The sequence below is a fragment of the Pezoporus wallicus genome, unplaced genomic scaffold (genome assembly GCF_028554395.1).
Source record: "Pezoporus wallicus isolate ANWC-B61680 ecotype Strahan unplaced genomic scaffold, APGP_CSIRO_Pwel_v1 contig_13859, whole genome shotgun sequence".
NCBI classification, from domain to species: domain Eukaryota; kingdom Metazoa; phylum Chordata; class Aves; order Psittaciformes; family Psittacidae; genus Pezoporus; species Pezoporus wallicus.
Window position 1 is genome coordinate 336,566 of NW_026637614.1, and position 15,511 is coordinate 352,076.

At 46.6% G+C, this 15,511-nt stretch overlaps 1 protein-coding gene across 1 annotated transcript; it reads left to right on the plus strand.

Annotated features, from left to right (window-relative positions):
* Positions 1 to 6,038: 6,038 nt before the first annotated feature.
* Positions 6,039 to 10,500, plus strand: LOC130597801 (prostate stem cell antigen-like). Its single transcript, XM_057406679.1, has 3 exons — positions 6,039 to 6,172; positions 8,021 to 8,125; positions 10,065 to 10,500. The coding sequence occupies exons 1-3, from the start codon at positions 6,121 to 6,123 to the stop codon at positions 10,280 to 10,282; spliced, it is 375 nt and encodes a 124-aa protein (XP_057262662.1). The 5' UTR covers positions 6,039 to 6,120; the 3' UTR covers positions 10,283 to 10,500.
* Positions 10,501 to 15,511: the final 5,011 nt, after the last annotated feature.

Below are 15,511 nucleotides of genomic sequence, written 5' to 3' on the forward strand. Positions count from 1 at the left end.
GAATTCATATTATCTCTCCTGGTTTGTAGCACTCATCTTCTGCTGTCCTAAGCACTGGAGCACTTGATAAAGCAGCCAGGAAAAAAAAAAAAAACACTTTTTTAATGAAACAGTTTTCTGTGAGAGTTTGCTAATTCATCAAAATCAAATCACTTCACAGCTTTACATCTCTCTGGCCCAATTAGTTCAGAATTAGTTAACACAAAGTGGAACGATTAGAAGGACAAAGACAAGAGCTATCTGAATTCCAGGATCTGTGGCTACAGCATCTGCTCATTCAAAAGCAAAGGACTTAAAAGGACCGATCCTGTATCTCCTGCATCTTAATTGCTTGTCCTAAGCATCGAAGACTGGCTATTCCAGATTGATCTTGTGCTCTCTACCTGGGTTTGATTGTAAAATCCCTCCTAGACTTCAAATAGCTTTGTTATTTCTGCAGAAGGTTTCTTTGTCAGCAAAATGGTATTTTCCAGCCTAGAAAAATCTTTGTCAACAAATTCACAACCAAGAGCCCTAACAAATATGTTCCCTCAAGAAACTAATTTCCCCATATGTAAGACCATGAGATGAGCCCCTGTGCCAGTCTCTTCCCAAAGCTATGCTAAAGTGGGGTAAAAGCAATACCACTCATGAGTTCTTGCCTTAAAATGAGGACAAGAAGAACAAAAAAGAAGAGTTGGTGACCTTTGGAAGAAGAGAAGCTGCGTGGGGCCTCAGAGCAGTTTCCGGTGTCTAAAGGGGACTACAAGGATGCTGAAGAGGGACTCTTCAGCAGGGACTGTAGTAATAGGACAAGGGGTGATGGGTTCAAACTGAAACAGGGGAAGTTCAGGTTAGATATAAGGCAGAAGTTCTTTACTGTGAGGGTGCTGAGGTGCTGGCACAGGGTGCCCAGGGAAGTGGAAAATGCCCCATCCTTGGCACGTTCAAGGCCAGGTTGGACAGAGCCTTGGGTGACATGGTCTAAAGTGATGTATCCTTGCCCATGGCAGGGGGCTGGAACTGGATGATTTTAAGGTCCTTTCCAACTGAAACCATTCTGATTCTGTTCTGCTCTGTTGGGTGACCTCAGGAAATCATGTTTTCTGCCTGTATTTCAATCCACCTTCTACTACATCTGTCCGCAGGAAGCTGCAACGCCTGGTATGCGAGGGGGTAAGAAAGTGCTTTGTGAGGGCAGAGAGAGCACAGAGCTGCTTTGTGCTCAGAGCACAGGCTACTGTCCCCGCACTTCCCTCCCATCTCCAAAGCGTGGGCATAGGAAAATGCACTCCTTTCTCCCTGCAAACAACTCGGAGATGCGCGAGGCATCACCAGCAGAAGCTGGCAGGGATCCCACCCCCCGAGTCTTTTACAACCAAAAGAGCTCAGCAATTAGCAAAATAACACACAAAAAAATGTCAAATGCATTTTTTGATGCTCTGAAAGTTGCTGAGATTTTAAACAAACTGCGTTGCTCCCGCACACCGAGAGGTCTTCGCACCAGCAATGTAGCAACAGCACCACCGTATGGGGATCGCCAACCACTACAGACCTCAGAATCTTTTCCATCTCTTATTTGCTCCTCAGATTAGCACCATGGTAGGATTAATTTGCAGCAATACATGGATTTCATGGCTTCCAGCAAGAACGTGAGTGATGTGAAGGTGAAATTCCTCTCCAAGGCTGGTCAGGCTAGCTTGGGAAATCCCAGATGGGAATAGCTGGATGTTTGGGTCTGTGCGTGGACTCTTGTAGAAACACTCAAGGTCAAGCAGGCTTTTTGCTTATGAAACCTTTATAATACTCCCTAGTTGTACAGATCTCAAAACACTTCCCTTGTGATGCAGGAGTCATGAGCTCTATTCACTGTTAGAGGAAGAAGAGGTACAAAGATGGGAAGGCACATCCCTCATCAGCCCAGTGACATTGAGCCCTTCCTGCCTTTGCCCAAGGTTCTCCCCTTAATGATAGCTCTGGTCACCACTGCTGGACTCTGGAAGATGTCTCAGGCAGCCTAGCCTTGTCTCCATGTGTTCTGAAGCTTACTCGAACAGTAAACTTAGGTGTAAATCCTTGTAGAGTGGGCTAGACCATGACATGAAACCGTGTTACGCATCTACAGATCCAGAAAATGGAGCCTATCTCTGCTGGCACTGAAGAACATCCCTGGAGCAACAGCAATCATGTTTCCTGCTGCCTGATCAGCATCACAGAACCATGGAAACATAGAATCACAGAATGGTTTGGGTTGGAAAGGACCTGAAAATAATCTAAGGTCCTTCCAATGCCCTGCCATGAGCAAGGATGCCTCACACTAGACCATGTTGCCCAAAGCTCTGTCCAACCTGGCTTTGAACACTGCCAGGGGTGGAGCATTCACCACTTCTCTGGGCACCCTGTGCCAGGGCCTCACCACCCTCACAGTAAAGAACTTCTTCCTTATATCTAACTTGAACTTCCCCGTTTCAGTTTAAACCCATCACCCCTTGTCCTATTGCTACAGTCCCTGATGAAGAGTTCCTCTCCAGCTTCCTTATAACCCCCCTTCAGATACTGGAAGGCTGCTATCATGCCTGTCCATTCCAAGGCATGTGTGCAGGAGAATGGAAAACAGCTGGAAGCTTGCTGAGAAATACTTTAGGTTGAAATAGGGGACATACCGTGGTGTTTTGTCCCAAGCAGAGCAAAACCCCTCTGTAATCACACACAAGGTTAGAGCAGGGTGCATGGGACCAGCTACGCTGGCTCCTTCTGACTGCTCTCTATCCATCCATCCATCCATCCATCCATCCATCCATCCATCCATCCATCCATCCATCCATCCATCCATCCATCCATCTCTATGAACATCTGTATATCTACTCAGGTGGAAATCTTTCTCTCTCCTTATCTATCCATCTACCTTCCTGTCTATCCAATCACAGGCCTCGTTTCAGATCCATGCTTCCCTCCTCATAGACAAGCCTGTAATACCATTCGCCTTACTGCCATCTAGTGATTCCAACTCATTCATTCCCCACCCGTTCTCACTTGGGACAGTTCGATGCTGCTTGCTCTCCCAGGAAACATATGTGCATCCATTAGAAATTCCCATTTCAGTGCCTAAAACTGATCTCTAAAATCCCTGATCATACATCCCACATCCCCATGGCCTGAGTAGATTTGCAGGCATCACTGCAGACAGTACCAGCATATTCAGTGCACGCATGCCACATTCCAGAGGTGGAAAAATCAATAGGATTCCCACTGCAGCCCAAAGATGTACTTCAGAATGCCCTGAAAAGGAGCTGCAAGCCACACTCATGCTGAGAAGCCCAGTGACCTCTCTACAGGGTTGGACAGCCTTGGACAGCAGCTCCTCTTGCTCTTGCATTTAATTCTGGCTTGAATTAAGGCATCCAAGAAGGTGTAACTCTTCTGAGGTTGGAGGCTATAGGCTCTAAAGCATCCCTTGCTGATCTGGCCCTTCTAGGGACTATAATTCATTGAGGAGCTTGGCTGAGTATGTGGAACTTCATCTTAGTTTGCACTTTGCTGGGGTCTGGGGTGGGTTTTCTTTCTCTTCTGCTCATAAAAGGCATCCCCACAAACAAGGCAGTCTGCAGCTGAAGTATTAATACATTATCCCTGACATCTTTCAGGCTTCCTTATAGCCTCTTCAAACAACCCAGCCAAACAGTTGTCAGAGCCCAGGAAATCAGGACAACTGTCTTTTGCCTTTGGAGACATTATCCAGATTTCCCAGGAACTGTTTCATCTATTGCTCTTCTTGTCCCCAGATTTCCAGATGCATCCTCATGGCACCATGCTCTGTACCACCATCCACTACTACTATCCCAGCCTGACACCAGGCAGGTGAACCAGAATAGAGCAAATAATCACGTCCTTATTCCCTTCCTCCTCAACAGAAAGCTCCAGACCTGTATCTATCAGGAATCTGCATTGACAATATAAAATAGTATTTAAAGGAAAGAATGATTTGTAGACATCCTTACATTCCCAGTGGAAGTAGATGGTCTTTTGGATGCAGTTAGACGAACTGGGGGGTCTATAATATCAGGATACTGTACGCACACAACCCTACGGACAACTGCATGTTAATGGGTGCGTAATAACTATAACGGGGGACGTTTGCCATCTTCAGGAGTTGAGCAGGAACTGCAGACAGAGGGTCGGGAAAGCAGCAAGAAGCAGCAATCGATGTCAGGATACAGGAACCACTGGCTTCTCACACAGCCTCGGGCTGCAGGACTGGGGCATGGACAGGCTCTTAGCTGTGTGCATCTCTTTCATGGCACCAGGAGTCCTGGCCTTTGCTGGCAGCCAAGATGCTGTCAGAGGAAGAATAAGAATAAATAACAGTACTAGAAGAGTTTGGCTTGCAGCAAGTCAAAGGATGAAAAGAGCATTCCTTATTGCTTATTCCTTCTTTTAGGTTATTTGAAGGAAGAAATGTTTAATTCAAGGCTGGGTGACAAGGTTATGCTTTCCTCTCGGCCCTATTCCTCCTATAGCACAAGGAACCAAATCCCACAGGGGTAATTATAAGGCATTAAAAAAGAAAAACAGCCTTAAATATCTCTGAATAAGGAAAACCAGAGTCTGAAAACATACTGTCATTTGCAGCACTGTGTGCAGTTCTGGTGTCCTCAACATAAGAAAGACATGGAGCTGTTGGAGCAAGTACAGAGGAGGCCACGAGGATGGGCAGGGGCTGCAGCACCTCCTGTATGGAGACAGGCTGAGAACAGTCTGCTCAGACTGGAGAAGAGAAGCTGTGTGGAGACCTCAGAGCAGCTTCCAGTGTCTGAAGGGGGCTACAAGGATGCTGGAGAGGGACTCTTCATCAGGGACTGGAGTGATAGGACAAGAGGTGATGGGTTCAAACTGAAACAGGGGAAGTTCAGGTTGGAGATAAGGAAGAAGTTCTTTACTGTGAGGGTGCTGAGGCACTGGCACAGGGTGCCCAGAGAAGCTCTGGCTGCCGCATCCCTGGCAGTGTTCAAGGGGAGACAAGACAGAGCTTTGGGCAACATGGTCTAGCGTGAGGTGTCCCTGCCCATGGCAGGGGGTTGGAACCGGATGATCTTAAAGTCCTTTCCAACCCAAACCATTCTATGATTCTATGCCAGAGCACCTTCCTTCCAATTTGAAGAACTGCCTGATGTCTTAAGAGCCAAACTGCCTGAGAGAAAGTTCCTGAAGGCTGTTACTGCAAAGCACCAAGTTCCTGAGATTTCAGAAAAGCCATAAATCAATTGAGAAACCACAGCAATCTGAGCTGTGTTTTGAGAAGTAGTCAAAGGATGGGATGGGAGAGGTCTCCAATCAACCCACGAAAGCAAACATTTGCACTTCAGTGTGGAATGTGGCTGAGATGACTCTCATCCTTGATGAGAAGTGGCATTGCTTTGACAAGCCTGAGTTGTTTACAGTACATGTTGCTATGAATTTAAGTGTCAAAACCATACCCAACCTATGCTAAGTAGGTTGGCAGACAAAGAGAAGCATGCCACAGTATGGATGGGGCAGAGAAAAACACCAAACAAAGACACCAAAGAGCCCTTTGGTTTCAACACACAGAAAGAATTTAATTGCCCATTGTCTTTAAATAGACTACACACAATACATACAAATAAATGCAAATAAGCACCTCAACAGCTGAACTGCAATGTGCCCACATACCTTGCTACCACATGCCAGGAGTGCCACAGAGATACTCAAACATGCAGATAAAGAGCTAGAAGTGTTTATTAAAAGGACATTTTGCCCTTGATTTAAACACAATAGCTCCACTCAGGGTAGCAATGGGGGTGGAGAGGCTTGTTCACAGGGTGCAGCTCTGGAGAAACGCATAAGGTCAGCCTTGTCTGAAAGAATTTGGGGTGTTTTTTTTAACACCCATGTGAGCACTTTGACAAGGGTAGGAGGAAAGGAATTGCTCTTAGCTCTGCAAGTTGTAGTCAGATAGGAGAGGCACCTAATCAAATACCACCACAAACAAACCCCTCCCTGGTCCAGCGAGCAGCCTCATTCAGGTGCCTTCACAGAGGGCATGCCTGATTGCTGCCTCCCACAGTATATAAACTGCCCCCCGTGGAAACAACCCATATTTGGCACCAAAGAGGCTATTCCAGAATGAAGGCTTTACTGGTCCTCCTGCTGGGAGCAGTCCTGTGCTTGGAATCAGGTAAGACAGCATGGACAATCTGCCCCTTGTCCCCCCACTAGAAGGAGGAGAAAAGACCTGCAATGGGGTTTGGCAGTGAGGGAAGAAATGCTGGTGCAGTTATCCTATGAAGACGTTTGCTTTTTGATGGGGTAACCTGGGTGTTGCAGGGAAATAGGTATAGTCCCACCCTGGTGATGATGTGATCCTAATGCAGCTTCCAGGAAAGATAAATCCTCTAAGATCCAAATGTAATTGAAAGCAAGACTGTTTAAGCCAGACCATATAGTGGGGATTAAATGGGACGGGAGGATTCTTTTTCTTCTTCCCAGGCTATTAAATAACGTACAACATTTCTGCACAGGTAAGTTTGCTCCAACTTGGTTTTTGACTCTTCCTTTCAAAACTGGCCTTTGACACTGCACAGATTGTCAGAATCTTCATGGGACAGAAGAAGGGAGAATGCCAGAGTGTGTTGGTTTATTAACAGGACGGGCAGGTTTGGTGCTGTCGGGTTTTTTCCAGCCTCACTGGGAGAAAATGGTTTAAAAACAGCTTTTCCCTGTTACCAGAGCAGCAAATCTGAGCAGAAATGGTTCTCAATCAGCAGAGGATGCTTAAGAAACAGGCTGAAAAGGGTCTTGTAAAGTCCTGGCCAGACCTTCTCCTTTCCCAGCTTCTGTCAGAGTGCTCTGAAATTCAGCTTTCATTGCTTACATAAATGTGAGGGCAGAGTGCAGCATTACAGACAAACTGGGTTTGGTTCCTTGCTTCTATGCTGCATCAGTCATTTGTACCAGAAAGGCTTAGACAGAGGGGGACCAAGTGCCACAAATCAGTTCTTCCTTCTTCTCTGAGTAACACTGTTTTTTAAATAGAGCTTTTCTGTGCCCCAATAGAGCATTTTAGGCATTAGGGTATTGACTTAAGAGATTCATGATACAAGCCTGGTGGTCATGGGGTTAAAGTACACATATATATATATATATATATATATATATATATATATATATACACATTAATTCTGGCACTTGCAAGGCTCCAATAATGCCCTGGGGCATGGGTAGGTAATAGGGTCATGTAATTGCACCATGCTTTCACTCCTCTGGGGACTATTTGCCACTAGGGCTGGACACTTGTAAGCTTCAATGCTTATCCTGCCTTTGCTTGATGCACATAACAGCATAGCAGATGTTAACAGGACTGACTTGCAGCCCCCATAGTGCTGCATGTCCATGAGGGGGTGGAAGCACGTGGTGAGCTGGTTTTCATAAGGAGGTGAAAGACATGTTTGCACTTTGCTTTCTAAGAGGGAGTGATGGAGGGGATGTGTCTGCTCCTCACCACCTCTTCCCTCTGGGCTTTCCCTCTTCCATCCAATTTTAGGAATGCCTCAGCTAAGTCTCACAAGCCCACCTGTCAAAACACTAATGCCTATGGAGGCAGACAAATAATATCAACTTATCCTTCCCTTTATCCCAGCTCAGGAGGTGGGAATATCACAAAAAGCCTGCTCCGGACAGGAATTGAGTCAGGCATCCCAAATATGGAGGAAGAAGCATTTGGGAAGCACTTTCTATTGACTGATTATATCAGTCAATGAGATCAGTTGTCCAGCATCTTTTTGCATCCTCACTGCTCTGACTACAGTCTGAAACATCTTCAGTTCTTGCAGATTTTGACTTATACCTCAAACAAATCTACTACTCTCCACTGAAAATGGAACAAAACTGTTTTCCCAGTAGCAGAGGTGCTATGTTCCTTTGAGGACCCATGGGAATGGTCCTGTTTCTCAGTGCAAGTGTGAAGTTGGGTTCCCTGAAGAGCTTCAGACAGATTTGTCTTATAACCTCTCTTGGTCTCTTTCAGGCTCTTCTCTGAAGTGTTACAGCTGCATGTCACAGCTCAGCAACTCCAAATGTCAGACGGAAGTGGAATGCAAGGAGAATGAATTGTGCAAGACGGATGTGATCAGTAAGGCAAAGCAGGGGTGGGCAATGTCTTAGTTATCATGTTGGAGCCAAGCATGGTGCCAGCCTCGGGTGTCCAAGCCAGGTTCACCTAGTGTAGATACATCAGTTAGTGTTGGCCAGCAAAGCTCAGTGTGCAGGAGGAAGAGAAAAAGCCATGTGGGGAGAAAAGGTAATAAAAAAGCTTTCAGATGACTTTCATGTTGAGTAGAAATGATAGAAGAGAGGTGTTTATCACTTGGTGATAGCTGATGACTTGGTGCTGACCGTCACACTCATACTGGCTATGGGTACAGCATGTGCATGCTGTACCCCTTAAATTCCTTAGTGTTTGCCAATAGATCATGCTAAACACTGAGCGGTATGGCCTGTACAATGACAGTGCCTGGAACTCATCTGAGGGTGCATCTGCATTTGACATGGCAAATACCTACCAATGCTCCTCACCTGTGCAAAATTTGGTTTATTTCTATTTGCAGTGCCAGAAATTATTTGCTTACAAGGGCAAGAGATAAGTTGATGGCTTTGGAAAACTTGGAGCATGAATTCAAACGTGAAGGGCTGAGTTTGGTGAAACCTATTTGTAAGGTTAGGAGGAGCATTCAATAACAGAGCTGACTTTAGGTGAATTCAATGAAAAGAGAGCTTTACACCTAGACTCATGGACAGGCAGCTCTGAATGCAGCCATCTGTGTGCCTCTGGGTACATTCCTTTAACAGGTTATGATTTGATTCTCCCATTCCAGATTTGGTCCAGATCTGTGGTGACAGCTCAGTTGCTCTTAGAGCTAGGGTGGAAGACCCATCAGGGGCATGTTCAGACTCATCTCTGTGAGGCAGTAAATGTAGTACCTCCAGTAGGCATTGCTCTTGTTGGAAATACACAAACCTACAGCCATGCACTCACATGCAACACGTAGAACCCACTGGTGCTATACACTGAATTTGCATATATGAAAGACTTGGTACCCAGATTAGATTGTGCAAGATGAGGCGACCCCATGCAGACTGTAAACTGATGGTAAGCAGCAGTTACTGAGCATCAACCACGCACAGAAGACTTGACTTTGCCTCTCAGAATCAAATCAAACAATAACTTTGTCATCTATGAAGTGGAGATAGCCGTGTTTCATAGAGCAATAGAATGGTTTGTGTCAGAAGGGACCTTAAAGCTCATCCAGTTCCAAACCCTGCCACAGGCAGGGACACCTTCCACTAGAGCAGCTTGCTCCAAGCCCCTGTGTCCAACCTGCCCTTGAACACTGCCAGGAATGGGGCAGCCACAGCTTCTCTGGGCACCCTGTGCCAGCGCCTCAGCACCCTCACAGGGAAGAGCTTCTGCCTAAGAGCTCATCTCAGTCTCCCCTCTGTCAGGTTAAAGCCATTCCCCTTGGCCTGTCCCTCCATCCCTTGTCCAAAGCCCCTCTCCAGGTTTCCTGCAGCCCCTTTAGCCACTGGAGCTGCTCTAAGGTCTCCCCTTCAGGAGCCTTCTCTTCTCCAGGCTGCCCCAGCCCAGCTCTCTCAGGTTGGCTCCATAGGGAGATTTCCATAACTTTCCTGGATGTTGAAGGGCGCTTTGCAACCAGCATGTAGAGGATATGAGTGAGGACTACCACACATGATTGCTCCTCATCCATTAGAGGTAGACTCCACAGCAAAGGCGTTAACGGCTGGTGCTGGATTAGAACCCCCTGAGAAATGTGCTGTGCAATGCATTACCCTGAGCAAATACTTGGGGATTGAAACCCTTCCTTTGCTGCTGACAAAGTGACACCCCAAAAATACAACCTGCTACACTGAAACATGCGCCAGGTTAGAAATACTCTTTTATCTCCCAAGAAGTGAGCTCAGATAAGAACAGCATCTCGTTATTCAGTTCCATGGGGCTTGGGTTGGCTTGGTGGCTTTGAGTCCTTGTAGTAACGGTCCCTCTTTCCTTCCAGGGATCATAGGGCTCATCAGCATCTTCAGCAAGGGCTGTGAGTCGTCCTGTGAATCACTCTATCAGGACTTCAGAGTAGGCAACAGGAATATCTCCTGCTGCAGCAGCGACCTCTGCAATGTCAACGCAGCTGGAAGCGTGAGGAGCAGCTATGGGATGGCAGCAGGGATGGCAGGCAGTGTGCTCTGGGTCTTCTTGAAGAGCAGAGAACTTCCATGAGCACAGGAAGTCTTGGAGCATCCTTTCTAATGTCAGGAATTGTAAGCAGGAGCAATGTGGTGTGTTGGGCACACAGCATCCTTGGAGCTGATGGCAGACCTTTGCCATATGATAGCTTCTTCATTACTACAATTGTATTGCTGTAGTGGCAACAGATAAGACAAGATGTGTGCATGCTACCTGTGTAACACCTAAAATATACTTATTCCTGAATCAAGTGTGAGTGTGTTACCTGTATATCACTCAGTCATGTATTTCTGCACCCGGCATTGACTGCAGTGGGTGTGCTGCATGTCTGGCCAATGTCCAGCCCTTGTCATTGCTGTGTGGTAATGATGCTGAATGTGCCATGGCAAAGCAGAATAGAGGTGCAATCGCACACTCAGTGCTTGAGGGTCTCTGCCTTACAACAACCTCTGGAGGGCATATACCCTAAGGAAAGCTGTGAAGAACAATCATATCTGGAGGAGAACTTAGAACCCACAGACCTGGTGGCACTGCACTTTGTTATCTACCATACAAGTCAAAAGAAGTGCTCACCTTCCCTGCTAGATGCACATACATCCATTCATTCACCTTCCCACAGCTGTAGTGTCCTTAGGGTGGTGGGCTTCACATGCAGGTACCTGGAGCACCATGATGGACAATAACGGTTGGAGTGAAATATAAAGGGTGTCCCCATGGTGTCCTGGTCAACCAGTTCTAATTCTGAGATTTCCATTCTCCATCCTGACCGTAAGTGGCATCCCCTGAAGGTCCCCATCTCCAAAAGGAAGGTACTCAAGTTTTCTTCTCCATGTTCCTCCTTGATCCATTCCCTATGCCACAGCCTGGGACACAGGCTCTGTCACCCGGTTTGAAAGGCATTTATCTTAAAGGTCCTGTGGGGCTGCGTCTCAGAGATGGGAGAGGGGGGAAAGTAAAGATCAGGGCTTGCATTTACCTCTCCCGGTACCCCAATCGTAGAGGCAAGCACACACACAATTCCACCCTAGATGAGAGATGGGGAGGAGTCAGGTGTGGGGAAAAGACAAAGGAAAACAAGAGGGGGGGAGCTAGGGAAAGGTGTGGTGCTGACTACTCCTGAGGTGCTGTCAGGACAGGTCTAGGAGTGCTGAAGAGTAGCATGGGACTGGTGTTTCCTGAAGATTCACTGGGATAATGAGGATACCCACAGAGTCCTTTATTCCCTTCCTTATAATAGGAATTTCTCTTCACCCACTGGTCTTTCCCCTTTCCTGGGACTCCCTGCTGAAGCCAGAGTAGCTTTCTACTTGCCATATGTAGAAAATTTGGTTCACATCTGATGAAGGAGGGACTTAATGCAACCTCCAGCACCGGTATCATCGTACTTTGCCCACCTTTACGGATGTAATTAATGTGGCAACCGTGCAAGCTTCAAACAAGTGGAAAACCATTTCCACTGCTCTCAGATGCTGATACCGATGAGCTGTCTGCTTGCAAGGCAGACTCTGCAGTTTTAACATCTCTCCTACACAGTTATAGCCCCTCCATATAGTTATAGATTCTAAATTACAGTTTGCCTTCTCTACATAGTTTATTTTATGGATATAAACTTGGGTGCTCCCACGTTGCATTGGGAGATCCTGTACAGTGCTTGGCAAAGGCAGCAGAGAAAACACCATAGAAAGCTGCCTGAATGAAGCTCTCAGACAAGATCTTCAAGCAACACATGTGTGAAGAGATCTGAAAAACAAGGTAGAAACCATTGTGGAGAAGGCCACTGTGTTGTACGTGCTTCCCTCTAACTCACAACAAAAGAAGACAAGGCTGGTGTCATCAGAGTGTATAGATGGGCCTGGGAGAGCCCTGGGAGGGGGAGACAAGACCCATGAAGTCAAGGAGCTGTGAAGTCAGGACAGCAGTGGGTGGAGGACCAAAACAGGAGGATGCTTGGCCAAAAGCCCCATTTTCCTCTCTTGTATTCTAAGAACTATCTGAACTGCAAAGAATGTGCAATGTCATCTCAGGGACCCATAACCATGGGGCAAGGGCCAGCATCACGTTTTGGATTAAGTCAATGGGATGTCAGGAGATAATGACTCTGCCTGCTATTGTGAAAGAGAAGAGTACATAAATCTTTGGGATGCAAGGAATTAACAAGCTGCTAATTGTAAGAAGCAGGGAAGGGGTTTTCCCAAAGAAAAGTCCAGAATGAACCACCTTCCTCATAGGAGTTGAGTCTGGTTATTGGCAGGAAGGTATGGGACATGTGGGGTGATTTATTGTGGCTTTTGCCAATCTCTTGAGTCTAAGTCACTGAAAAGGGGGTTCATCCAGCTGTACATCTCACAGATAGGATGTGTTCGGCATGGCTGACCAGCTCCATGACCTCTCTGGTCCAGGGGATCATCTTGCACTATAAGAAGGTCTCTGACACATTATTGCCCTCTGTCCACATCCTGAAGCAATTTCCAGGCAGTCAGACATGTCCACATCCTTTCCCATCAAACTATTTGTCTATAATGGCCCTTTCTGCTGAAAATGGGAGGTGTCAAAAGTCTTTAGCATGAATAGAGGCTCCATAACTGTGTTATTATATCAGTCCCATGTGGCAATGATGTCTACTTGCTAGAGCGCAATCTTTAGGAGTTTCTTGCTGAAGCCACGAGGGGACTTCCCCATGCTCAGAGAGCTGATGTCTAAACCCTTACAGGCTGAAAGGGTGGTTCTTCCTCCCAGTTTCTGGAAGGAGTACATGAATGACTTCTGAGTAATTCTCCTCTGGATTTATCTGGAGATAGATCCTCTCTATGGATGTACCTGGAGCTTCTGTATGCAGTGCTGGAGATGGGGAGGATTAGATAGTTTATAGAAGGTGCAACTCAGAGAGGCCACGAGTGGGATAGACACAATAAAGAACGGGGTAGGAAGCCACTGCGGATGTGGTGTAACTGGTGGAGCTCACCGCTGCTTGATGGGTACCTGTCATGGAACCGGCAATAGCACAGAACCATGGTCTCCATCCAGGTCACTGATAACCAGCCTCAAAAAACAACCCTCTCAATTCTGGGAAGGGTTAAGAGGTGGCAAACTGGGGCGGATAAATGACTCACTTGGTCAGTCCCTGGGCTGGGCCAGGGCAGGACCAGGAAGAGGACTGTTTTCCCAAGTGCTGCAACTGCACATTGACAGAAAGGCTGGCCTCCCCTCCTGCCTTGTAAACCCCTAACAAACATAAACAGGGCTTATTCCCTCCTGCTGCTATCTGCACCCTGTGTCAGCAGTGTTCTCTGTTGGTACAGGTGACCAGGCATCACACAGCTATCTGAAGCTGAAGGTTGATTTACTCTCAGGGGACTGAGAAAAAGGCCCAAGAGCTGTTTGCTGGGTGACACAGAGGCACATAATTTCTTTGAAGGACAAGGCTGGGTTATTTTGCCTAAACAAGTTGCTTCTTGACATTGCTGGTTGAGCAGCTTTATCAGTTCTTTTATCACTTCCACCCTTATCAAAAGACCTGAAATTGATGACAGGCTTTTAATACAACTCAATCCATCATTTACAAGAGATTCCTGTTCCTCCAGGAGCAAACTGAAGTTCAATTATCTGAATAATAAATAGCTGGACAATAAAGTGGGTGGTTTATTTTTCTTAAGGGCAGCAACCACACTTCTTCAAAGGATGCAGTTGCGTTAAGAACTGAACGTAGAAGTACGATTCTCCAGTGATATTACCTCTTACAGATGGAAAAAATAAAGCAACTCTGATCTGGAATGACTGCTTTGGTATGAATTTTATGGTAGGAAACATTATAGACATAGGTTCAAGATCATAGAATCATGGAATGATTTGGGGTAGAAAGGACCTGAAGATGCTAGCAATGGGGCAGCCACAGCTTCTCTGGGCACCCTGTGCCAGCGCCTCAACACCCTCACAGGGAAGAACTTCTTATATCTAACCTGAACTTGCCCTGTTTCAGTCTGAACCCATCACCCCTTGTCCTGTCACTCCAGTCCCTGATGAAGAGTCCCTCTCCAGCATCCTTGTAGCCCCCTTCAGACACTGGAAGCTGCTCTGAGGTCTCCACACAGCTTCTCTTCTCCAGGCTGAACAGCCCCAGTGTTCTCAGCCTGTCTCCAGAGGTGAGGTGCTCCAGCCCACTTAAAGAAAAGTGCTGATTATATTATTATTATGATGCTGTATTTGCTACAGGTAGCATTAACATCTTGTGTAATGACTACAGGTAGTATTCATTACCTCTGTGGATGAGGATTAGGGCATACAGTATTTCCTATGGCCCAGTAAAGTTGCACCCAGTGCCTGTATTGGCCTGAAAAGTGTCACTAAGATCCCCTGAATTCAACCCAATTTGCTGGTTAAAAACATTTGACCACACTGGAGAAAGTCTCTGGAGCAGAGAGCCTGGATTAGCTGGCATTTAAGGACCAGCAGTGCCTTGCTGTGCTCCACATTGCCTTTGCAGCCTGGGGCAAGTTACACATCGTCTCCATACCTCTGCCTTGTACAGATGTTATCAGATCCAAGACATTCAGAGATGCTCAGATTGTGACTTTACTGGGGTCAAGGGAGAGATTAGGCTAAAAATAAGCCCCAATAGAGTCAGCTAGAGTAACACAGCTGGGGAAGGATTACCCGCTACCAACCCACCCTGCACTGCCACATTCCTGCTCTGCATTATGCACATATTATTGTGCAACGGGGCTTTTTGTTGTCCAAACAGACCAGAGAGAGACCCTGCAGTTATCTCTGCTCTTCCAGCTGTTAAACCACTGGACAGCCACTAAAAACACTCAAAAGTCCTGCCTTTTGATTGCAGAACATCCCTCAAGTAACTGTACTCACTCCAGGACAAGGCTGGCTGGACAAGGCTGATGAAGCTAAGTCCATCCCATCATGTCTTGACTAATTACACTCCAATCCTTCCACTTGACAACTCTGTGGGGCAGAGAGCTCCCTCTCTTGCTCATTTCTGACCTTACCTTGATCTCTATTAATGCCTTTCTAGACCAAATTATAAACCAGATGCTGCACCCATGACTACTCTTTTGATGCTCTCTATCCATAGATCCTGTCACAGCCCTGACCTCCTGCTGATAAGGCTTCTCTGATTTCTCATCAACAAGCCCATATTTATGGTGGCATCACCATATGAAGTCACCATCTCATTAAAACACCTCTTGCGACGTGTCTGCACCACAGTCTGTATATCCCAGCCATCCACACCGAAATCCCAGCATCCACACA

Excerpts from the sequence above, each read along its gene's own strand:
- LOC130597801 (XM_057406679.1), top strand. The coding sequence starts at position 6,121 with ATGAAGGCTTTACTGGTCCTCCTGCTGGGAGCAGTCCTGTGCTTGGAA. Across the intron at positions 6,173-8,020 it reads AGTCCTGTGCTTGGAATCAG|GCTCTTCTCTGAAGTGTTAC; the intron begins GTAAGACAGCAT and ends GGTCTCTTTCAG. Across the intron at positions 8,126-10,064 it reads GTGCAAGACGGATGTGATCA|GGATCATAGGGCTCATCAGC; the intron begins GTAAGGCAAAGC and ends CTTTCCTTCCAG.